General features: G+C 30.0%; 2 protein-coding genes across 2 annotated transcripts; both read right to left on the reverse strand.

Moving 5' to 3' along the window:
* Positions 1-649: 649 nt before the first annotated feature.
* On the reverse strand, positions 650-6,088 carry LOC139482464 (uncharacterized). Its single transcript, XM_071266364.1, has 2 exons — positions 5,751-6,088; positions 650-2,791 (listed from the first exon to the last, which is right to left on the reverse strand). The coding sequence occupies exons 1-2, from the start codon at positions 5,983-5,985 to the stop codon at positions 2,457-2,459; spliced, it is 570 nt and encodes a 189-aa protein (XP_071122465.1). The 5' UTR covers positions 5,986-6,088; the 3' UTR covers positions 650-2,456.
* A 1,346-nt stretch (positions 6,089-7,434) lies between these two features.
* LOC139483500 (uncharacterized) lies at positions 7,435-23,692 on the reverse strand. The gene is made up of 5 exons (XM_071267522.1): positions 23,612-23,692; positions 21,900-21,930; positions 20,981-21,252; positions 20,153-20,180; positions 7,435-7,586 (listed from the first exon to the last, which is right to left on the reverse strand). The coding sequence occupies exons 1-5, from the start codon at positions 23,690-23,692 to the stop codon at positions 7,435-7,437; spliced, it is 564 nt and encodes a 187-aa protein (XP_071123623.1).
* Between the last annotated feature and the right edge of the window lie 3,942 nt (positions 23,693-27,634).

The following is a 27,634-nucleotide window of genomic DNA, read 5'->3' on the forward strand; positions in this document are numbered from 1 at the left end:
GTTGACCTATGACATATAGTATTAGATAAAAAGACCAAAACTCAAAAACTTAACTTTGACCACTGAACCATGAAAATGAGGTCAAGGTCACATGACATCTGCCCGCTAGACATGTACACCTTACAATCATTCCATACAACAAATATAGTAAACCTATTGCATAAAGTATGAGAAAAACAGACCAAAACACAAAAACTTAACTATAACCACTGAACCATGAAAATAAGGTCAAGGTCAGATGACACCTGCCAGTTGGACATGTACACCTTACAGTCCTTCCATACACTGAATATACTAGACCTATTGCTTATAGTATCTGAGATATGGACTTGACCACCAAAACTTAACCTTGTTCACTGATCCATGAAATGAGTTCGAGGTTAAGTGAAAACTGTCTGACGGGCATGAGGACCTTGCAAGGTACGCACATACCAAATATAGTTATCATATTACTTACAGTAAGAGAGAATTTAACATTACAAAAAATCTGAACTTTTTTTTTCAAGTGGTCACTGAACCATGAAAATGAGGTCAAGGACAATGGAATGACAGAAACTTTGTAACATGAGGCATCTACATACAAAATATGAAGCATCCACTTCTTCCACCTTCTAAAATATATAGCTTTTAAGAAGTGAGCTAACACCATCCCTATGTCGAGCTTTCTGCAACAAAAGTTGCAGGCTCGACAAAAATTAATAAACACCTTAAAGACACGAAAACGGTCTCTGAAGTATTTTAATATGTACATAGTTATAATTCATTAGACTTACAATTTAGACCTAAATTGACTATTAAGGTAAATTTAACCATCTTTATGAGATTAACATACAAAACTATGACTGAAATGAAATTCGTAATAACCTTAATAAAGCTATGTAGATTATTAAAAATTTATAAAAAAAAAGGTACATATAGTATATTGTATCAAGTTATGCCATTTCATTTAGGTTGCACTTTGTGAATACAACTGTTTGAGAAGGAACAAATGTTAAGTCTTTCAGTATACGTTTAAATTCTTTGAAGTTTGAGCCATATACTTTATATTTATACCTGCCAATCTCTGAAACCTTCAAAGAGGGTGACCCCCCTCAGCTATGACAGCTGAGTGGGATACTTTGCGAAAACGACATTTTCAAGTGAAATATATATGACTGGTTTATTTATTCATCTACAAAACACATATTAGAGTTAATAGATATACTTTTTTCTTTAAATATGGTTATATTATATACAAGGTGTGTAGTTTGTTTCTTTACTTTTTCATCATCTTTGACATATGCCTTCCATCAGGACACCTTTGTAATAAGTTATCTCTACTTCAATTTCAACCATATTGTCATAAATGGTGCATTATGTGTATCTGTATTCACTTTTCATTAATTTAGGTTCAATACCTATCTTATAAATTTCAATTCAAACATTGAATATAAGTATAATTCTGTAAATGGATTTTTAAAATATAATAACTTTTTGTTTCTTAAGGCATACAAATACATTTAATTGCCATCCTTTTGTTATTCTTTGTTCGATTTGTATTTAATTTATATTGTTTTATCAATCCACATATTATTTTAATAAGGATAACTAAAAACAGGACCAAACATGGAAAGTAACTAGAAATTTCTTTGAAGTGTTTCTAATATAACACAAAGCTTACTTAGCACGAGGTTTTACACCCTAGCTGTCTAGTAATTTCATGGTCTGTGATTTACATGTTACATAACCCTCATCAGTGACACAAAAACCTAGTAAATGTTGACTTGTCATTCAATGTTAAAATATCCAAAAGAGGGAGATTCAATACTCCCGTCCGAGAGATTTCCCGAATTTCACCATTTGAGCAGGATTCTCCCATTCAGAACGGAAAGGAGGGCAGGTATAAATATAAATATAAATATCTATCACACAGCCAAATGTTTGGACCTTTGAATACAATAAAATTATTTTCTTAAACAGAAAATGTCTTGACTGCTTTATAATTATCATACCTGTTTAGGAACGAACACCCAAAAGGGGATTTGTGTTTAGGAATGAACACCCTTATAAGGGATGAGTATATATTTTAGCTTTTTCCTTGCCATAACATGAACTATGTTTAATATAAATGAAGGTGACAATAGTATACTGTTGTCTAAAAGTCTTACATTGATTGAGATAAAATCAATCTGAGTTACAAAAAAGAACTGAGGGATAAACATCCAGTTTAGGAGGAAAACAACAGAACAACAGAAACACAGGACTGCAACAAAAACAAACTTCAACATACATAATATAAAATAAAAAATGTCGCTAGTATATTGTGATCCATTTTAGTATAAGAGATGGTTTAAGTGGCCAAATCATTGAACATTGAATCGACTTTTCCTCCTCCTACAAATTGTTTACAGGTGTTTCTTCTAGCTGTCGTAACCTTGTCGTGTACAGTTTTTTTCCTGAAAGAAAATACATTCATCCTATTTCAAGCATTTACGAAGGGTTGCCATATCTCTGCTCGTTATGTCAGTCTTTTCTATTTGATCTGCAAGATCTGCATAAACTGAGTCTTTTCGTAGGGCTTTGATGAATTCATAAAAACCCATTTCATTTTTACGCAACATCATGTCCATTAAATTCCTGTTCTTTTCCTGTGGTGTTTTACCAGACTCTATCTTCTTACTATCATCAACAGACATTACCTCTTTGGATATTAGATGATCTACTATGCTGTCATGTTGTATATCAGTGATGACATTGAGGTAATTCTTCTGTAGACGAATTTTATACAATGGAACATTCCAGTCTGATAAGCCTACAAAATATCAAGAGATTTGTTTTTACTTTAGTGCTATTGACCTTTCATGACTTATGATGAAGTTAAATACATGTACAGAAATACCATTCAGACACATGCTGTATTCATTTTATTTTACAGCTCTGGATGGAAACCTCAGCTGGACTTTCAGTTCCCTATGATATCATCTGCAGCTCAATAGTTCGTACTTCGGTACTGACATGATTTATAACAAACGTTTTTTTTATTAATTTGTGTTTATAGATTTTAAATTTATGAAGAAACTACAGTTTCAACTCAGTCAAAAAAAGTTGGTCTTAGATAGTATATTATATTATGTAGGTTCTTTATAGGTACTTACCGCTTCTATTGTTTCGTGTTTTTTTTAACCATTGTCTTAAATCTAATGTTTCATGAATAAGCTAAATGTCCACATAGAATGAAGTATTGATTGATCATACATTTCTTTAAAAAAAAATAGCATGTATTGAATTGGGATGTATGCTCTGAATTTAGCAATATGATAGGCATTTGACATTTTGAAGGGAGCTGGTAAACATACATATTCACAATTTATACTTAATTGCCAATTTGTTTGGTATTCTATTTTCTCTCACTTTGATTTTTTTCATAGTTGACCAAAACTAATGCCTTTGCATTATATATGTTCACGATTCGTTTCTACAGTTGGATCTACAGGTATTTACTTAACTGTGACGTCATTATAACTGTAGAAAAGAATCTTGATCCCAAGGTATGAGATCATGATTACTCAATGATAATGTCTGAGATCATGATTACTCAATGATAATGTCTGAGATCATGATTACTCAATGATAATGTCTGAGATCATGATTGCTCAATGTTAATGTTTGAGATCATGATTACTCAATGATAATGTCTGAGATCATGATTACTCAATCATAATGTCTGAGATCATGATTGCTCAATGATAATGTCTGAGATCATGATTGCTCAATGATAATGTCTGAGATCATGATTGCTCAATGATAATGTATGAGATCATGATTGCTCAATGTTAATGTCTGAGATCATGATTACTCAATGATAATGTCTGAGATCATGATTACTCAATGTGTATGAGATCATGATTGATCAATGATAATGTATGAGATCATGATTGCTCAATGTTAATGTATAAGATCATGATTACTCAATGATAATGTCCGAGATCATGATTACTCAATGATAATGTCTGAGATCATGATTACTCAATGTGTATGAGATCATGATTGATCAATGATAATGTATGATATCATGATTGCTCAATGTTAATGTATAAGATCATGATTACTCAATGATAATGTATGAGATCATGATTACTCAATGATAATGTCTGAGATCATGATTACTCAATGTTAATGTCTGAGATCCTGATTACTCAATGTTAATATCTGAGATCATGTTTACTCAATGTCATTGTCTCAATGTCAATATGTCTGAGATCATGATTACTCAATGTCAATGTCTGAGATCATGATTACTCAATGTCACAAGATCATAGTTACATAACACAAACTGAAATTCATCCTAAAAGATTCATCTTATATACCAGTTAAAAATTGTTTATAACACGTTTCATTCGTTCGAAGTGCTTTTCTGGATTTACCTTCGTCAGGAACACTTAAAGCCGAACATTTTAAATCCGAGGATGTATAAGTACCGAAACCGTTGAAGAGCATGAAGAGCTATATGACAAAAATACCTTAAACAAATAGCCAAGTTCATCTAAGGTCAACTTTGTCTGGAGGAGTTGAAACCTTAGTTTCTTAATAATTTCAAAATGTATAAACGGACAATTTTAGAAAGGTTTGCTAAATCAGGTCAGCACTAAAGTACTAACTACTGAGCTAATGATACCCTCAGTAACCTACTTTGGTGTGCAAGAAAAGTGGTTTACTTATGATAAATTAAGTACGATGCAAATGATCTGGCAAAAAGTCTTTAGAATCAAAAACATTTTTTTTTCAATTTTGAGTTTATTTACTACCACTGGGTCGATGCCACTGCTGGTGGAGATTTATTTCCCCAAAGGTATCACCAGCCCAGTAGTCAGCACTTTTTGTGCTGACATGAATTATCATTGATATGGTTATACATTGTATTTATAAATTATATGTTTACAAAATTTAGAATTTTTCAAATACTAAGGCTTTTCTACCTCAGGCATAGATTAGCTTAGCTGGATTTGGCAAAACTTTTAGGAATTATGGTCCTCAATGCTCTTCAACTTCGTACTTTATTTGGCTTTTTCAACTTTTGTGGATTCGAGTGTCACTGATGAGTCTTTTAAAGACAAAACGCGCGTCTGGGGTATATACTAAATTTGGTCCTGGTTTTTATGATGAGTTTATTTACTACTACTGGGTCGATGCCACTGCTGGTGGAGATTTATTTCCCCGGGGGTATCACCAGCCCAGAAGTCAGCACTTTTTGTGCTGACATGAATTATCATTGATATGGTTGTATTTATAAATTATATGTTTACAACATTTAGAATTTTTGAAATACTTAGGCTTTTCTACCTCATGCATACTTAAGCTGGATTTGGCAAAACTTTTACGAATTTAGGAATTTTGATCCTCAATGCTCTTCAACTTCGTACTTTATTTGGCTTTTTTTGTTTTTTACTTTTTTGGATTCGAGCATCACTGATGAATCTTTTGAAGACGAAACGCGCGTCTGGCGTATATACAAAATTTAGTCCTGGTATCTATGACGAGTTTATTTGAATGAATATGTAACAAGATTTTGAAATGATTTGAAAATGCCTGTAGCAAGTCAGGAATATGACAGTAGTTGTCCATTCATTTGATGTGTTTTATCATTTGATTGTGCCATTTGACTTGGGTTTTTCCGTTTTGAATTTTCTTCTGAGTTGCGTATTTATGGGAGTTGAATTTTTTCAGTATAAGACCTTCTTTTCTTGTGTTTATAATAAACCCTTCAGCCATACCTGCCGTTTCAGTAGATGCTGATGTTGTACTTAGATTCATTTCGTCTAAATCATATTTCAAATCATTAGCGATATCCTCGTATCCATAATTACGTAATCCATCAACAAACATACTGTAAGCAGGTTCCCTCCTTTTAATAACAATATCCAGCAATGCTTTGTTCTGGTCATCTTGTCGAGGATAATGTTCAATATCACGTCTGTCGTCTGCTGATATTACTAGATGTGTCATCATATGGTCTAAAATTTGACTGATTTGTATATCCTGTACGATTCTGTTTTCATTTTCTCTGATTCTATCTGTAAATGAACAGATCGGTTTATTAACAAAACAAAAATTTGGTAGATCATCAAGTAAACAAAACACACCCTTTCATGTTTATGTATCTTTCTGTTTTGGATTTTTGTTTTCATTTTAATTATTGTTTTTCTACTTTTTCCTGCAGCAAATGATTTCGATTTCTGGTAGCAACAACCTAATACGTCAGACAATGACGATAGAAAAGATATGCTTAACCATATGGTGAGGTATAATAGACCAACGTTTTATATTTCCATTAAAAAAAACATAACGTCAGGGGCCTTGTGATATACTAGGCAAAACTATTTTACAAATAGTGGTTTAGCACTGATTTTGTATATTTCTGTTATAAATCTATGATATACATATTTCCTGTACTAAATACATAATACCTAATAGTGTTTTTTACTTAGATCGTTCATAATTATTTTTTTGGATATACACAACAAGATAAACATGCTCGGTGTGATCCAAGTCTGCATCTTGAAGACCTTACTATGGCCTATAATGGAAAGTAAAATCACAAAAATACTGAACACCGAGGAAAGTTCAATCGTAAAGTCCCAAATCAAATAGCAAATTAAAATAAAATGACAATACACATCAAACGAATGGACAGACATTTTAAAACGTAGCAAATGGCGGACTGAACCTGGTTTTATAGCACTAAACCTCTCTCTTGTATGACAGTCGCATCAAATTCCGTTATACTTACAACGATTTGTGAACAAAACAGACATAATAAATAAAAGTCAAAATAATGGTACACCAGTCATCATTGTGTTACAATCTCAAAACAAACAATCCTTTACAAAAAAGCACAAAAATATCTATCAAATTTAAAAAAAAACCCACATGCATTGCTTTGCTTGTCTGACGTCAGAAAATGTTAACGTCAAAGGAAGAATTTTTGTTGTTCAACGTTTATTCAAAACAATTATAAATTCACATTGGGAATGATATACATGAGTTATATTAGAATGCTTCACTATTACAAATTGTGTCTTGAATGGAGAGTTGTCTCATTAGCACTCACAATTACAGATGCCTACCTTGCAGTTTTTGACTTTTCCATATAGCTGATGTTTTTGACTTTTCCATATAAGTGATATTTTAGAAAGGCATTGTACTAACAGTGTGTTTTATTTATTCAGATCGTTCATTAAGTGTTACCTGTTGTACTAACAGTATGTTTTATTTATTCAAATCGTTCATTAAGTGTTATCTGTAACCATTTCCACTGCTCTAAGTGTCTTGGGATCAACATCTTTCACAACTTCCTTTAAACACCTTGCTCCTTTACCAATATCTACAAAAACTTGCTCAAGAACACGTAATGTTGGTTTCACGGTTCTGTCCCTCCTCCATGTAAACAACACTTCCTTATTCTGTGCTGTTCTCTTTAATGCTTTCTATCTCTTCTACAGACAGTCCAAGTTCTATTCCTAGTTGAAAAACTATCTTGCCAACTAGTGGAGCTAATCTATCTAAAATTTCATCTGATGGAATACAGTCTAGAATATCGTCAGGAATACCTATATAGAAGAAGAAATAAGATATATCTATCAAAACTAATTAAACACTCAAATTTTAGTGATACTTTGAATGCTTTTTAAAACAATGGAATATTGTTTATCCTCGAAAGATAAATGTGTATGAGAACTACAGGGTTAAACTTTGCATTTATATTTCAAGCTGGTACTACAATCAAATATGGTTTAAGGGTCATGCCCGGCATTTAAGAGAGTATTACAGATCGATTGTTATTAGTGCCATTTCATTCCCTTGCTGGTTAAAATCGAAAATGAAATTTAGACAATTCACTCAGACAATCATCCAACATATTCATTTCAGAATACTATAATCAGGAAAAGAAGCAAACCACCAAAACTTTACATTTAACAATAAATCCTGAAAACAATATAAGCATGAATATGAGGTCGGGGTCAGGAGAATCAAGCCAGATGGACATTTGTATTGTTGCAATAATTTTATACCCTAGATATAGGTGACGTATTTCTAATAGTATCTAAAAAAAATGACCGATCATAAAAAACAGCGTTGACGAATCAAATGAACCAAGAGCATGACGAGAATGAGTTTAAGTTCAGTCAGACATGTATACCAGGGATGGGGTAATTGAAAATGTAATGGTAATTAAGTGTAATGCATTACAATTTTCCATGTAATTGAATGTAATGTGTAATTGAGCATTTTTTTAATTACATGTAATGGTAATTTAATTAATTACATTGAAAAAAGCATGTAATGCTCAATTACTTTTGAATTACATTTCAATTACATGTACTTTTATTGTGTTAAAGATAGGGATTTGTGATTAATAATATAAATTATTAAATTATATTTATTTTTAAAATATTGATATCACATACTTCTTTAATATATGAAGTCTGTAATTTATTCTGAAGTTTTTATATTATTTATTTGACCTACAGACTGAATAGTCTTATAATTAAAAAAAATGTGAGAATATTTATATATGTGTTGTTCAGTTTTTTAGAAAGATTTTTGTTAACTAAATAGATTTATAAGTTATTAACCACCTTGTTAACCAAAAAAAAATGTGTCGTAGTGATTTTTTTTCTTATACAGGTAATTAGAATTTGAAATCATTGCACACAATCATTTTGTCAAATTAGTATACACAAAAGGATTATAGAAATAAAAATTAATAGCTGTAAAAACAAACAGCAATTAATCAGATAAAAATGTCAAGGGACAATGCCACTTTTACATGTATTTTTATCTAATTAGTGAAATACATGTATTGCTAATATTTAGACATTATGTACATTGTTTGTACTAAAAATTATTTTCAATATTGTGAAAAGCACACTATTTAATATTTTTAAAGTAAAAAAAAACAAACTTTTAATTTATTTATAATTTCTTTATTTATATTATGTTTTATTTAAATGATTTCATTTCTGAGATGTCAAAATACCCCTTAATGTATTGGCAAGTAATTATGAACAAATTCCCTCTCCTATCAACACATCTTCTTATCATGGAGCTTCCATGTTCTGATCAAGCAATATCTGCCACATAAGCTCCTGTAGAAAAACTTTAGAATCACTGTCAAAGTGTTCAGACAAAAGATATGCAGACTGACAAAACATTAAAATTACTAATGATTATCAAATGCAACGCTTCAACTATGCTTATCGGTACGTCATGCATATTTTACACATGGATTTTATATACATGTATAATATTGTTAAAAAAATATTATGATAAAATGTAATGTGTAATTTAATTAATTACTTTAGTAAAGTAATTGTAATTTAATTAATTACATTTCAAAAACTGTGTAATGTGTAATTAGTGTAATTGATCATTTTTGCAATGTAATGTGTAATTTAATTAATTACATTCCAATGTAATTGACCCCAAGTCTGATGTATACGTTATATTTATTACATGCACCAAATGTAGTTGACTTTTGAGATACGAACTTGACAATGTAAACAGAACCTGAATCATTGATTCATGAATTAAGGTTAATTTCAGGTGAATTTTGTCCGATCTAAAATATAAAGCTTTATCATTGTTAAAAGAATAGTTCAACGTCACACATGTCTCACATTCAGCAACTGTTGTCACTTTTCTGACAAAATATGACATAAAAAACCCAACAGTATACAGAACACAAAATAGAAAAATAAATAGTACGATTCATAAAATTCACCGTTGCTTATTTTATGCATTTGTTAAAAAAAAAACCCGATGTAAGCTCTAAAGTTAGGAAAATTGGCAATTCATGTTTTGTCCCTGTAAGTGTAATATTTTTTTTTACAATCTGCTAGTACAATGTATATTTAGACAAACGAAATCATTGTAACCGTATGTCTGTTTTTAAGTCATATCAGACATGTTTGTTGACAACACAAAATTTATGCTGCATACTCTATAGAATTTTCTCTCAAAGAAGTTTTTATATTGGTCCAATAGTTTCTGACGTGGTAAAGATATTAATACAATTAGATGACACACATAGTCATTAGTCAATGAACTGTTTTGAAACAGAGAAACTGTGAATGTTTTGCAGACAGATCCATTAAATGTATCCTTTTGTTAGGATTTTCTAGATTGGACATACATTTGACCAAAGTATCATGGACTAGTTATAATAGCAAATTAAGTTGATCGTAGTTAATTTCCACAGGTTAAACATCTAAACATAAAAAAATTAAAAACAAAAGTGTATGTTCTGTTTGGTGTCTACTTGGAACGTAGATTTTAAAGATGAGATTTAAAATGACAGATTGGCAAATGATGCAAATTGTTAACAATTGCATACATCGACTATATGAAAGAACAGAGACATAAAGTTACGGATATGAACTACAAAAAAGGCAGCTAATTATTGCACTTAGTGCCTCTCTTAATAATAGTAACAGTAGCACACCTACACTCGAAAGCCACAAATCGATTAAGCGAAAACAAAAACGGGTCACAAACCAAATTCTAAAAAAACAAACCACCAACTTGAATAGGAAACATCGAAACAACAGCAACATATAAAAGTTATAACAAACTAATTGGAATGAATTCAGGGAAGCAGTCAGAAGCAGAAATATTCATGGAAGAAAAATAGCATCTGTAAAAGAGGGAAGAAAGATACCAGAGGGAGAGTCAAACACATAAATAAAAAATAAACTGACAACGCCATTTAAAGATTATATTTAAAGAAAAGTTCTTACTGTTTTATAATCAACAAACTTATCGAGTTCAAAAGAAGATTACCTGCTTATTATTTGAAGGTTTGTGCTTACTGTTTTTGTTTTATCAAACAAGATACATGCATCCAAATGATAAAGAGGATAACATTATGATTGCTGGTCAATCCTAGGAAGTGTGAAGATTCCAAGTTGCATTATTATGTTAAAAAGACAGATACATATTCTACCTTTAATCAGATAATTTACCAACATAACATGCTCCAGAACAGTAAAAACCAAATCTTTTATAAGTATACAATGTAAAGACCTTTAGATATCAAAGTATACAATGTAAAGACCTTTAGATATCAAAGTATACAATGTAAAGACCTTTATATATGAAAGTATACAGTGTAAAGACCTTTAGATATGAAAGTATACCATGTAAAGACCTTTATATATGAAATTATACCATGTAAAGACCTTTAGATATCAAAGTATACCATGTAAAGACCTTTAGATATGAAAGTATACCATGTAAAGACCTTTAGATATCAAAGTATACCATGTAAAGACCTTTAGATATGAAAGTATACCATGTAAAGACCTTTATATATGAAAGTATACAGTGTAAAGACCTTTAGATATGAAAGTATACCATGTAAAGACCTTTATATATGAAAGTATACCATGTAAAGACTTTTAGATATCAAAGTATACCATGTAAAGACCTTTAGATATGAAAGTATACCATGTAAAGACCTTTAGATATCAAAGTATACAATGTAAAGACCTTTAGATATCAAAGTATACCATGTAAAGACCTTTATATGTGAAAGTATACAATGTAAAGACCTTTAGATATCAAAGTATACAATGTAAAGACCTTTAGATATAAAAGTATACAATGTAAAGACCTTTAGATATAAGACCTTTAGATATGAAAGTATACCATGTAAAGACCTTTAAATATCAAAGTATACAATGTAAAGACCTTTAGATATCAAAGTATACAATGTAAAGACCTTTAGATATGAAAGTATACCATGTAAAGACCTTTATATATGAAAGTATACAGTGTAAAGACCTTTAGATATCAAAGTATACAATGTAAAGACCTTTATATATGAAAGTATACCATGTAAAGACCTTTATATATCAAAGTATACCATGTAAAGACCTTTATATATGAAAGTATACAGTGTAAAGACCTTTAGATATCAAAGTATACCATGTAAAGACTTTTAGATATCAAAGTATACCATGTAAAGACCTTTAGATATGAAAGTATACCATGTAAAGACCTTTAGATATCAAAGAATACAATGTAAAGACCTTTAGATATGAAAGTATACCATGTAAAGACCTTTATATGTGAAAGTATACAATGTAAAGACCTTTAGATATCAAAGTATACAATGTAAAGACCTTTAGATATCAAAGTATACAATGTAAAGACCTTTAGATATCAAAGTATACAATGTAAAGACCTTTAGATATCAAAGTATACAGTGTAAAGACCTTTAGATATCAAAGTATACAATGTAAAGACCTTTAGATATCAAAGTATACAGTGTAAAGACCTTTAGATATCAAAGTATACAGTGTAAAGACCTTTAGATATCAAAGTATACAATGTAAAGACCTTTAGATATGAAAGTATACCATGTAAAGACCTTTATATATCAAAGTATACCATGTAAAGACCTTTATATATCAAAGTATACAATGTAAAGACCTTTAGATATGAAAGTATACCATGTAAAGACCTTTAGATATCAAAGTATACCATGTAAAGACCTTTAGATATGAAAGTATACAGTGTAAAGACCTTTAGATATGAAAGTATACCATGTTAAGACCTTTAGATATCAAAGTATACCATGTAAAGACCTTTAGATATGAAAGTATACCATGTAAAGACCTTTAGATATCAAAGTATACAATGTAAAGACCTTTAGATATGAAAGTATACCATGTAAAGACCTTTATATATGAAAGTATACAGTGTAAAGACCTTTAGATATCAAAGTATACAATGTAAAGACCTTTAGATATCAAAGTATACAATGTAAAGACCTTTAGATATCAAAGTATACAATGTAAAGACCTTTAGATATCAAAGTATACAATGTAAAGACCTTTAGATATCAAAGTATACAATGTAAAGACCTTTAGATATGAAAGTATACCATGTAAAGACTTTTAGATATGAAAGTATACCATGTAAAGACCTTTAGATATGAAAGTATACCATGTAAAGACCTTTATATATCAAAGTATACAATGTAAAGACCTTTAGATATCAAAGTATACCATGTAAAGACCTTTAGATATGAAAGTATACAGTGTAAAGACCTTTAGATATCAAAGTATACAATGTAAAGACCTTTAGATATGAAAGTATACCATGTAAAGACTTTTAGATATGAAAGTATACCATGTAAAGACCTTTAGATATGAAAGTATACCATGTAAAGACTTTTAGATATCAAAGTATACAATGTAAAGACCTTTAGATATGAAAGTATACCATGTAAAGACCTTTATATATGAAAGTATACAGTGTAAAGACCTTTAGATATCAAAGTATGCAATGTAAAGACCTTTAGATATGAAAGTATACCATGTAAAGACTTTTAGATATCAAAGTATACCATGTAAAGACCTTTAGATATCAAAGTATACAATGTAAAGACCTTTAGATATCAAAGTATACAATGTAAAGACCTTTAGATATCAAAGTATACAGTGTAAAGACCTTTAGATATCAAAGTATACAGTGTAAAGACCTTTAGATATCAAAGTATACAATGTAAAGACCTTTAGATATGAAAGTATACAATGTAAAGACCTTTAGATATGAAAGTATACCATGTAAAGACCTTTATATATCAAAGTATACCATGTAAAGACCTTTATATATCAAAGTATACAATGTAAAGACCTTTAGATATGAAAGTATACCATGTAAAGACCTTTATATATGAAAGTATACAGTGTAAAGACCTTTAGATATCAAAGTATACAATGTAAAGACCTTTAGATATGAAAGTATACCATGTAAAGACTTTTAGATATCAAAGTATACCATGTAAAGACCTTTAGATATCAAAGTATACAGTGTAAAGACCTTTAGATATCAAAGTATACCATGTAAAGACCTTTAGATATCAAAGTATACCATGTAAAGACCTTTAGATATCAAAGTATACAATGTAAAGACCTTTAGATATCAAAGTATACCATGTAAAGACCTTTAGATATCAAAGTATACCATGTAAAGACCTTTAGATATCAAAGTATACCATGTAAAGACCTTTAGATATGAAAGTATACAGTGTAAAGACTTTTAGATATGAAAGTATACCATGTAAAGACCTTTAGATATCAAAGTATACCATGTAAAGACCTTTAGATATGAAAGTATACAATGTAAAGACCTTTAGATATGAAAGTATACCATGTAAAGACCTTTAGATATCAAAGTATACCATGTAAAGACCTTTAGATATCAAAGTATACCATGTAAAGACCTTTAGATATGAAAGTATACCATGTTAAGACCTTTAGATATCAAAGTATACCATGTAAAGACCTTTAGATATGAAAGTATACCATGTAAAGACCTTTAGATATCAAAGTATACAATGTAAAGACCTTTAGATATGAAAGTATACCATGTAAAGACCTTTATATATGAAAGTATACAGTGTAAAGACCTTTAGATATCAAAGTATACAATGTAAAGACCTTTAGATATCAAAGTATACAATGTAAAGACCTTTAGATATCAAAGTATACAATGTAAAGACCTTTAGATATCAAAGTATACAATGTAAAGACCTTTAGATATCAAAGTATACAATGTAAAGACCTTTAGATATGAAAGTATACCATGTAAAGACTTTTAGATATGAAAGTATACCATGTAAAGACCTTTATATATCAAAGTATACAATGTAAAGACCTTTAGATATCAAAGTATACAATGTAAAGACCTTTAGATATCAAAGTATACCATGTAAAGACCTTTAGATATGAAAGTATACCATGTAAAGACCTTTATATATCAAAGTATACCATGTAAAGACCTTTATATATCAAAGTATACAGTGTAAAGACCTTTAGATATCAAAGTATACCATGTAAAGACCTTTAGATATGAAAGTATACCATGTAAAGACTTTTAGATATCAAAGTATACCATGTAAAGACCTTTAGATATCAAAGTATACAGTGTAAAGACCTTTAGATATCAAAGTATACCATGTAAAGACCTTTAGATATCAAAGTATACCATGTAAAGACCTTTAGATATCAAAGTATACCATGTAAAGACCTTTAGATATCAAAGTATACCATGTAAAGACCTTTAGATATCAAAGTATACAATGTAAAGACCTTTAGATATCAAAGCATACCATGTAAAGACCTTTAGATATCAAAGTATACCATGTAAAGACCTTTAGATATCAAAGTATACCATGTAAAGACCTTTAGATATGAAAGTATACAGTGTAAAGACCTTTAGATATGAAAGTATACCATGTTAAGACCTTTAGATATCAAAGTATACCATGTAAAGACCTTTAGATATGAAAGTATACCATGTAAAGACCTTTAGATATCAAAGTATACAATGTAAAGACCTTTAGATATGAAAGTATACCATGTAAAGACCTTTATATATGAAAGTATACAGTGTAAAGACCTTTAGATATCAAAGTATACAATGTAAAGACCTTTAGATATCAAAGTATACAATGTAAAGACCTTTAGATATCAAAGTATACAATGTAAAGACCTTTAGATATCAAAGTATACCATGTAAAGACCTTTAGATATCAAAGTATACCATGTAAAGACCTTTAGATATCAAAGTATACAATGTAAAGACCTTTAGATATCAAAGTATACAATGTAAAGACCTTTAGATATCAAAGTATACAATGTAAAGACCTTTAGATATGAAAGTATACCATGTAAAGACTTTTAGATATGAAAGTATACCATGTAAAGACCTTTAGATATGAAAGTATACCATGTAAAGACCTTTATATATCAAAGTATACAATGTAAAGACCTTTAGATATCAAAGTATACAATGTAAAGACTTTTAGATATCAAAGTATACAATGTAAAGACCTTTAGATATGAAAGTATACCATGTAAAGACCTTTATATATGAAAGTATACAGTGTAAAGACCTTTAGATATCAAAGTATGCAATGTAAAGACCTTTAGATATGAAAGTATACCATGTAAAGACTTTTAGATATCAAAGTATACCATGTAAAGACCTTTAGATATCAAAGTATACAATGTAAAGACCTTTAGATATCAAAGTATACAATGTAAAGACCTTTAGATATCAAAGTATACAGTGTAAAGACCTTTATATATCAAAGTATACAGTGTAAAGACCTTTAGATATCAAAGTATACAATGTAAAGACCTTTAGATATGAAAGTATACAATGTAAAGACCTTTAGATATGAAAGTATACCATGTAAAGACCTTTAGATATCAAAGTATACAATGTAAAGACCTTTATATGTGAAAGTATACCATGTAAAGACCTTTATATATCAAAGTATACAATGTAAAGACCTTTAGATATGAAAGTATACCATGTAAAGACCTTTATATATGAAAGTATACAGTGTAAAGACCTTTAGATATCAAAGTATACAATGTAAAGACCTTTAGATATGAAAGTATACCATGTAAAGACTTTTAGATATCAAAGTATACCATGTAAAGACCTTTAGATATCAAAGTATACAGTGTAAAGACCTTTAGATATCAAAGTATACCATGTAAAGACCTTTAGATATCAAAGTATACCATGTAAAGACCTTTAGATATCAAAGTATACAATGTAAAGACCTTTAGATATCAAAGCATACCATGTAAAGACCTTTAGATATCAAAGTATACCATGTAAAGACCTTTAGATATGAAAGTATACAGTGTAAAGACTTTTAGATATGAAAGTATACCATGTAAAGACCTTTAGATATCAAAGTATACCATGTAAAGACCTTTAGATATCAAAGTATACAATGTAAAGACCTTTAGATATCAAAGTATACCATGTAAAGACCTTTAGATATCAAAGTATACCATGTAAAGACTTTTAGATATCAAAGTATACCATGTAAAGACCTTTAGATATCAAAGTATACAGTGTAAAGACCTTTAGATATCAAAGTATACCATGTAAAGACCTTTAGATATCAAAGTATACCATGTAAAGACCTTTAGATATCAAAGTATACAATGTAAAGACCTTTAGATATCAAAGCATACCATGTAAAGACCTTTAGATATCAAAGTATACAGTGTAAAGACCTTTAGATATGAAAGTATACCATGTAAAGACTTTTAGATATCAAAGTATACCATGTAAAGACCTTTAGATATCAAAGTATACAGTGTAAAGACCTTTAGATATCAAAGTATACCATGTAAAGACCTTTAGATATCAAAGTATACCATGTAAAGACCTTTAGATATCAAAGTATACAATGTAAAGACCTTTAGATATCAAAGCATACCATGTAAAGACCTTTAGATATCAAAGTATACCATGTAAAGACCTTTAGATATGAAAGTATACAGTGTAAAGACTTTTAGATATGAAAGTATACCATGTAAAGACCTTTAGATATCAAAGTATACCATGTAAAGACCTTTAGATATCAAAGTATACCATGTAAAGACCTTTATATATCAAAGTATACCATGTAAAGACCTTTAGATATCAAAGTATACAATGTAAAGACTTTTAGATATCAAAGTATACCATGTAAAGACCTTTAGATATCAAAGTATACAGTGTAAAGACCTTTATATATGAAAGTATACCATGTAAAGACCTTTAGATATGAAAGTATACCATGTAAAGACCTTTAGATATCAAAGTATACAATGTAAAGACCTTTAGATATGAAAGTATACCATGTAAAGACCTTTAGATATCAAAGTATACCATGTAAAGACCTTTAGATATCAAAGTATACCATGTAAAGACCTTTAGATATGAAAGTATACCATGTTAAGACCTTTAGATATCAAAGTATACCATGTAAAGACCTTTAGATATGAAAGTATACCATGTAAAGACCTTTAGATATCAAAGTATACAATGTAAAGACCTTTAGATATGAAAGTATACCATGTAAAGACCTTTATATATGAAAGTATACAGTGTAAAGACCTTTAGATATCAAAGTATACAATGTAAAGACCTTTAGATATCAAAGTATACAATGTAAAGACCTTTAGATATCAAAGTATACAATGTAAAGACCTTTAGATATCAAAGTATACAATGTAAAGACCTTTAGATATCAAAGTATACAATGTAAAGACCTTTAGATATGAAAGTATACCATGTAAAGACTTTTAGATATGAAAGTATACCATGTAAAGACCTTTATATATCAAAGTATACAATGTAAAGACCTTTAGATATCAAAGTATACAATGTAAAGACCTTTAGATATCAAAGTATACCATGTAAAGACCTTTAGATATGAAAGTATACCATGTAAAGACCTTTAGATATCAAAGTATACAATGTAAAGACCTTTAGATATCAAAGTATACCATGTAAAGACCTTTAGATATGAAAGTATACCATGTAAAGACCTTTAGATATCAAAGTATACAATGTAAAGACCTTTAGATATGAAAGTATACCATGTAAAGACCTTTATATATCAAAGTATACAATGTAAAGACCTTTAGATATCAAAGTATACAATGTAAAGACTTTTAGATATCAAAGTATACAATGTAAAGACCTTTAGATATGAAAGTATACCATGTAAAGACCTTTATATATGAAAGTATACAGTGTAAAGACCTTTAGATATCAAAGTATGCAATGTAAAGACCTTTAGATATGAAAGTATACCATGTAAAGACTTTTAGATATCAAAGTATACCATGTAAAGACCTTTAGATATCAAAGTATACCATGTAAAGACCTTTAGATATCAAAGTATACAATGTAAAGACCTTTAGATATGAAAGTATACCATGTAAAGACCTTTATATATGAAAGTATACAGTGTAAAGACCTTTAGATATCAAAGTATACCATGTAAAGACCTTTAGATATGAAAGTATACCATGTAAAGACCTTTAGATATGAAAGTATACAATGTAAAGACCTTTATATATGAAAGTATACAGTGTAAAGACCTTTATATATGAAAGTATACCATGTTAAGACCTTTAGATATCAAAGTATACCATGTAAAGACCTTTAGATATCAAAGTATACAATGTAAAGACCTTTAGATATCAAAGTATACAGTGTAAAGACCTTTAGATATGAAAGTATACCATGTAAAGACCTTTATATATGAAAGTATACAGTGTAAAGACCTTTAGATATCAAAGTATACAATGTAAAGACCTTTAGATATCAAAGTATACAATGTAAAGACCTTTAGATATGAAAGTATACAGTGTAAAGACCTTTAGATATGAAAGTATACCATGTAAAGACTTTTAGATATGAAAGTATACCATGTAAAGACCTTTAGATATGAAAGTATACAGTGTAAAGACCTTTAGATATGAAAGTATACCATGTAAAGACCTTTATATATGAAAGTATACAGTGTAAAGACCTTTAGATATCAAAGTATACCATGTAAAGACCTTTAGATATGAAAGTATACCATGTAAAGACTTTTAGATATGAAAGTATACAATGTAAAGACCTTTATATATGAAAGTATACAGTGTAAAGACCTTTAGATATCAAAGTATACCATGTAAAGACCTTTAGATATGAAAGTATACCATGTAAAGACTTTTAGATATCAAAGTATACAATGTAAAGACCTTTAGAGATCAAAGTATACAATGTAAAGACCTTTAGATATGAAAGTATACAGTGTAAAGACCTTTAGATATGAAAGTATACCATGTAAAGACTTTTAGATATGAAAGTATACCATGTAAAGACCTTTAGATATGAAAGTATACAGTGTAAAGACCTTTAGATATGAAAGTATACCATGTAAAGACCTTTATATATGAAAGTATACAGTGTAAAGACCTTTAGATATCAAAGTATACAATGTAAAGACCTTTAGATATCAAAGTATACCATGTAAAGACCTTTATATATGAAAGTATACAGTGTAAAGACCTTTAAATATCAAAGTATACAATGTAAAGACCTTTAGATATCAAAGTATACAATGTAAAGACCTTTAGATATCAAAGTATACCATGTAAAGACTTTTAGATATCAAAGTATACCATGTAAAGACCTTTAGATATCAAAGTATACCATGTAAAGACCTTTAGATATCAAAGTATACAATGTAAAGACCTTTAGATATCAAAGTATACCATGTAAAGACATTTAGATATCAAAGTATACTTACTAGATTTTACTTGTTTTCTACGACGAACCTGCAATATATAAATATCATCACTTTATTTCAGGTTGATGAATTAAATCTTACATGCATGTTTTATGAAAATAAGTTATAACAGAAGTAAATGGTCCAGACCAGATGCAACATACATGTTCAATGCACGAGCTTCACTACGTTTAAGACACATTCAATACTTTTTAAATCCGTATGTAAGTGACCTTTACATTCTTCAATTGATAGAAATGAGTTTCACATGTACTAGTCGTTTTCAGCTATGAAAAAAAGATATGAAAACATTGACAATCAAACAAGGGTAAACCATTTGGTAGATGGATTTGATCCATAAAAAATCATTCGTATACAGGAACATTGTAGCAACAATCAATTTTTAGAATATGTGTTTCTAATCTTGATATACGTTTTAGTAAATTTTAATCAAATATAATATGAGTCAAATTGGGGAACATAAATTTGTCAGCTAACGTCCTTCAAAAACTTAACCATATCGTCCTTTCCTAGCATAAAATAACATACTGAAAAATATGAAAACAACACGTTATCTAAATGTCATGCGTCCGAAGGGATTTTCTGGGTCTATTTTCATGGCGAACGCTAAAAGTAAAATATTTGAAATTCAAAGATTCATAAGAACCGAAAATTTAATAGCTATATAACCAAATAGAATCGAATAAAGTAGCCAAATTCATCTGTCTGGCCTGCGTTACGTATCTTGATCCCATTTATGTTGACCATGTTGTTAAAAACACACTATATGCAAAATATAACATAAAAAGATAAATACAATTGCAACAGTCCATTGCAGTAATTACTTACCACACATAGTTTATGTGTTGTTATTTCCATTTCTCTCAATCCGTTGTCCAATTCTGAGAAACTGATTTCATCATTCTCTTTCAAATGCATTAGTGTCAAAAACTTGACCAGCTGTATATTTCCTGGGTAATTGTATTCCATATCATTCCATACCATCTCTTCCATTCCAAGATGAAGAGCCAAATCGTGAAGCATGGGTGTCTCACAATTAACAGACATACGATGTAACTCTGTGTTACTTGGAATCTGAGATAAGGCCTCTTCACTTAAACCTAAACATGATTTAAAAAACATCAACTTTGTAAAGATAGAATGTTAGTATACTGTGATATGACGAGATAATTATTTAACATCAATAGTTATTTGGTACGCAATATTAGCAATATATGCAGTAACCTTATTCTAATTTCTGCGAAACTATGTTCACAAAATACACCTAAATATATTAATTTAAATGTAGCACATACTTTATTATGTTGACCTCAACCGTAGACAATTAACTTATAAAACATCTAGGATATATTTTAGTAATTTACAGCAATTAATCATGCAAATCATATTTTTTTTAATTGAAAGTTACTAATACATGCATCTCTGGTAATTGTAACTGTAATACAAAGGAGAAGGTTTAGTGCCATTATTTTTTCCGTTCGAATGGTTTTACACTAGTCATTTTGGAGGCCCTTTGTATATTGCTGTTCGGTGCGAACCAAGGCTCCGTGTTGAAGACCGTACCTTGACCTATAATGGTTTACTTGTATTAATTGTGACTTGGATGGAGAGTTGTCTTATTGGAACTCATACCACATCTAACTATATATATTTTTGATTTTATTTTATAATTGTAAACACAGATGGTAAAAATCCATTACCTTTCCACAATAAAATGGAAGTGCGGAGAGATAAATGATACATTTACCTTGACAATTAGCATCACACTGCTTTTGTTCCTGTAAAATAATTCTAAAATTCAAGTATTTGTATAATTCCATATAAGCAACCTACTTGCCTATCGGTCCATAAAAAGTATTTCATTTTGTAAAATGTGTGAAATTAATGACAAAGCACACATAATAAAGAAATACAATATTGACAAATACTGATAGATACTACAAGCAAAGTCAGGTAAATATTATAAATATTAATCTGCTCCTCTAACTTACAAAAAAAGGTTTAAACAAAGTGGTGTCATAGCAACATAATCATCCTTTGTCCCTCTGTCTGATACATTCGTCCTTCGCTGTTTAGTTACTATCATACCAACATCAACAAGTTTGTACAGATATAAATTTGTCTCTGAATGTATGGACATTTTTACATAACAACTTTAAGAGCTTGGTATGTGGCATATATTTTGCTAATTGTTGAAGGCCTTACGGCGACCTATAGGCGTCATTTGATTTAAGAAGGTGAGTTGTTGCATTGACAATCATATATCATATCTTATTTCCTACATAGAGTTGAAAGTTTGAATGTCTAACATATAATGCAAATAAAGCACCTATCTTATGCAATAAGGGAACTTGGCGACATATTGGTAGGCTTAAAAATCACTTCTAAATTTCTCGCAATGATGTACATAAACAAGTATTTATACTGCAATCAGCTATTTTACTATACAGATAAAGCTATACGTATAAACGTTAGCTTTATACGTCAATGACCTCAACTAACCTATAAGCCCCGCCTTCTTACCGGAACTACTATATTTCACCAACAACGTCACGTCACAACCCTGACAACGTGTAGTAACAATGGTCAAACTTTTATGAATACAAAATTGTTATGTCTTCAAATAGGTAATTTATACCCTATTACAGTAGAAAATTCAATAAAAAAAAAAAAAAAAAAATCGGGAAAATTTCCCGAATTTTTCATTGTACTAATGAACTCAAAATCGTTCAATTTTTTTTTTGTCGCGTTTTTGAATTTCCAGATCTGCGCAGAAATCTACTTCCGTTTCCGGTCTTATTTACATGAGACTTTGAATAAAATGTATATTTATCAGTCTAAGAAAGGAACTAATACTAATTTATTTAAAAAAAAATGTTTGTTATTAAAATAAACGTTACCTGATGACAGCGTTTCTTTGTTTACATTGAATATGACGTCATAACTTAAATAACGTCACAACTAAAATCCCTAACAACAGAACCAAAATCGGAAACGTAACGGTATTTCCGTTTGTCTTTTTTAAAACATGTTTAATTTTTAAAAAAATCATAACAGACTTCGTCCCCATTTACAGGTAATGCCTGCCTCATATTATACCATGTTTATTAAATGTCATTAATTAAGTTCATTTTTCCTTTCTAATTCCTTACAATGTCAATGTCCTGCCAACTGGACTACGGTCATAGGAAAATACCCCAAAAATGGTACCCGAAGAGGGAAATTCCAAACACTTTTTTTAACAATATTTGTTACATATTTTTTTTAATTTTTTAATTTTTTTATCGATTTCAGTATAAAAACAATATACGTATAGTGTCTTGAAATATGAAATTTATTTATATTCGGCACGAAACAGGGGAAATGCTCGGTAGAACCTCGCACTTCCCCCGTTTCTAAGCCTCATACCAATAAATTTCATATTTCAAGATACTATACGTATATTGTCTAATTAAATACCCTTTTCTTGTTCCAAATACTCCAGTTATTTTTAATGTTTTCTCGGTGATCACAAAGACATTCCTCAGTCTCGGAGGCCATCTTGTTTTCTGAAGTGAAACAGTTTAATTTCGAGCAGGAATACTCGGTGTGGAAGGGTAACTTGATGCTGGCTTTAAAATGAATAGAGAATAGATAAAATTCGGAGATTCTCTCTAAAGTAACAAACAAACAATCCCGGACACTGGTGGCTATATGAGGTATAATCAAACCCTTGGAGCGCTTGTGGACTAGGTGCAATAAGATTTTATTTCCTTCTACAAAGACAACAATATCATGCTCTTTATCAAATGATAACCCAACAAACCCAGAAAACATAAGTTTCCTTCCACCGTATTGCTCCAATGTCCACATACTGAGACATGTGTATACGAGACGATTCGGTAAAGCTGGAGGTATAATGGTTCCGTTAAAAACAAAAGCCAAACTAACAGTCCTCTCTGGTGTACATTCTCGTAACAAGAAATCTGTATCATTGCTTTGGGTAAGCATACAAGGTACAAAGAAGTGTTCTACTGGTAGCCGACTTCCTGTTTTTGTATCATATCTACGCAGTTCAGATACTATATCAAGGTGTATCAGCACATCAAATATGTACTTTTTAAATGGTAAAATCTGACAAAATTATTCTTGCTCCCAAATCTGGTAGAGGTCTAATTTTTGTATCATTCCATTTTCAGACATCTTTGTGAAGGTTTTTCTTGTTTTACCTTCTTTTGGTCAGAATTCAACATCTATACAAAGAAAATAAAATCAATCTTAAGACTTGAAATATAGTCAAAATATACTTATATTAAAAGGTATTACTTATCTATAAAAGCTATGTTGCTCATCTTGATCAGCACAGGAAAACAAGCTTATCTTAATAATTCTATAAAATGTCCTATTTTAGAACAAATTAACTTTCTTTATCAAGGCATTTGATGATCAAAATTGAATCCTTTCTCATTATGGAATAAATTTCTTCGCTGAGCGTAGCTGGATACGACCGCAGAGGTTCAACCCTGAAAAATTGGGGCAAAACTGGACACAATATTACACTATGATGTTGCAAAATGACCCCCCTTTTTTGGCAAATAGTTCAAAATCTGGCATTTCTTTATACATAATTTACAGGTAGTGTAAGGGAGGTAAATCCAAATATACACAAAATTGTATTTTAAATGTGTTTGTATTACCTCCCTAACACTACTTTTAAATTGTCTTAATTGTCCATTTAAAAGAAAAACCTAGTTTTCCCCTTTTGTTCCCCTAATTCCTAAATGGTTTGAGCCATAACCTTTTCCCCCACAGGTCAATCATAACCATCCCTTTGTGGTATGGAAACTTTTGGTATATTTTTATAGATATTTATACACTTAAACACAAGTGATTGTCTGGAAACTACAAAAATTCTTATTTCAGCCCCTCATTCCTAAATTGTTGGGACCATAACCCCCAAAATCAATCCCAACCTTCTTTTAGTTGTATTGAACCTTCTGGTAAAAATTTATAGAGATCCATTCACCAAACCTTAAGTTATTGTCCGGACACTAAATGCGTCTTCGGACGACGACTCAGACGACGACGACAACAACATGTTAGCATTATACGACGCAATTTTTTTTTGCGGTAGTATAAAAACGTTACCCTATAAAATATATTCTATATTTATAAACCATGAAGTTCTATATTTATACCTATACCTTGATAACTATAACATATCAGTTTCAGTTTTAACAAAAAAAATGTTTTTTATCATAATTTGCCATTATGTTTTTACAAAACGTAAGTTAAAACTGATATTCTCTCCAAAGTTTCACAGTACAATAATTAGCTATAATTCAACAGGTATTGAAACTGAATTTTTACTAATTGTATAATAAAAAGTTCTGAAAAACCAAATAAAAGATTAGTTAAGGGCACCATTTAACAGTCCCAAATGCTATTATTGGCTGGTAAACAATATTTTGGTATGTTTTTTTTACCAGCAAAATAATCATTACTCTATGAAAATATATACACACCAGTAATGCAAGATCTCATTACTTCCACCTTAAGAATGGAACTTATTATAACGTTATATCTCAGCTGTGGGGTATCAAAATAAACAATCTTCCTTAGAGAATGTTGATAATGTAGGAAATCTGTTAGCTGCTCAGGAGACCGGATAGACACGTCACTGATGGCATTTAATTCCTTAACTTAAGCCAATGACATAATTTGTTTTCCCTCTGCCACTAATTCAGCTATCTCAAGCTCTAGTGGAACACAAGCATTGGGAATTCTTTCACCCCAACACGGGTGATCGAATGTAAGTTCTGTAATTGTTTTCTTCAGAGCTCCTATTTCTGGGTCATCTTGATTTTTTGCATTGACAAATATTAGAGGTCTAAGGACCAGATGATGATTTCCCTCGTGGTCTTTAAACAACTCCTCAATTCCTCCGTAAAGCTCTTCACGTCGGGTCTCAATATTCTCCTATTTGAAATAAAAAGTTGAAAGAAAAATTCGTAAGGGTTCCGCGGAACCCAGTGTCTCGCCTACTCTTTCTGTTAATCGTAGGTTCAACAAAAATGAGGAAATAAATCAATAAAATATTCCTGTTGATATTAAGCTTATGTCCAAGTTTGGTAAAAAATCAAGGATAGTTTATGAATCTAATACTGTTTAAAAACTTTTAACTGCAGACTAAATGTAATGTTAACTGGAAGAAAACTAAATTTCCTTCTAGATACTAGCTTTTGACCATAAACAAGCTTCTGTTCAAGTTTGGTACAAATCCAAATTAGTATAAGAAATTTAAGTTAAATTCTAAAAAGTTTAACTACAGAGTGAATGTGTTGTTTCCTGGCAGAAAATCTAAGTCCATTTTAAAGTAAAATACAAAAAAATGAAATTTTATTTTTCCAAATTTCCTTTTAGATACTAGCTTTTGATCATTAACAAGCTTCTGTCCAAGTTTGGTACAAATCCAAAATAATATAAGAAAGTTATTTAAATTATAAAAAAAAATAACCACAGAGTGAATGTGTTGTTTCCTGGCAGAAAACCTAAGTTCATTTAAAAGTAAAATATGGCAAAAATGGAATTTTATTTTTACAAAATTTACTTCTGGATACTATCTAATGATCATAAACAAGCTTATGTCCAAGTTTGGTGCCAACCCAGGATAGTTTAAAAAAATTATTAAAATTTTAAAAACTTTAACCACAGAGTGAATATTTGTGGACGCCACCGACGAAGGAATGTAGGATCGCATAGTCTCGCTTTTTCGACTAAAGTCGAAGGCTCGACAATAATACACTGTAAAGATCTTGTATCGGACACCTGGTGATGTATATGCATCTTCAATGGTGGAATATTCCAACTACAATTAGATTTATCTCAAAGGAGTAGGTCCAGTAAGACCCCTCTTTAGCCCCAAAATAAACCAGATAACGGTTTTGATCCCGAGTGTTCATTATAATGTGAACTTTTTAGATGATATAGCAGATAACGGTTTATAAAGTGAACTTTTTAGATGATAAAGCAGATAACGGTTGGTTTTAAACCCGATTGTTCATTATAATGTGAACTTTTCAGATGATATAGCAGATAACAGTTTTGATCCCGATTATTCATTATGGCGTGAACTTTTCAGATGATATAGCAGGTAACGGTTTTGATCCTAATTGTTCATTATAATGTGAACTTTTTTTATGATAAAGCAAACAACGGTTTTTATCCCAATTGTTCATTATAATGTGAACTTTTCAGATGATATACCAGACAACGGTTTAAATCTCGATTATCATTTTAATGTGAACTTTTCAGATGATATAGCAGATAACGGTTTTGATCCCAATTGTTCATTATAATGTGAACTTTTCAGATGATATAGCAGATAACAGTTTTGATCCCGATTATTCATTATGATGTGAACTTTTCCGATGATATAGCAGATAATGGTTTTGATCCCGATTGTTCACTATAATGTGAACTTTTCAGATGATATAGCAGATA

Source organism: Mytilus edulis, chromosome 7 (assembly GCF_963676685.1).
Source record: "Mytilus edulis chromosome 7, xbMytEdul2.2, whole genome shotgun sequence".
Classification (NCBI taxonomy): domain Eukaryota; kingdom Metazoa; phylum Mollusca; class Bivalvia; order Mytilida; family Mytilidae; genus Mytilus; species Mytilus edulis.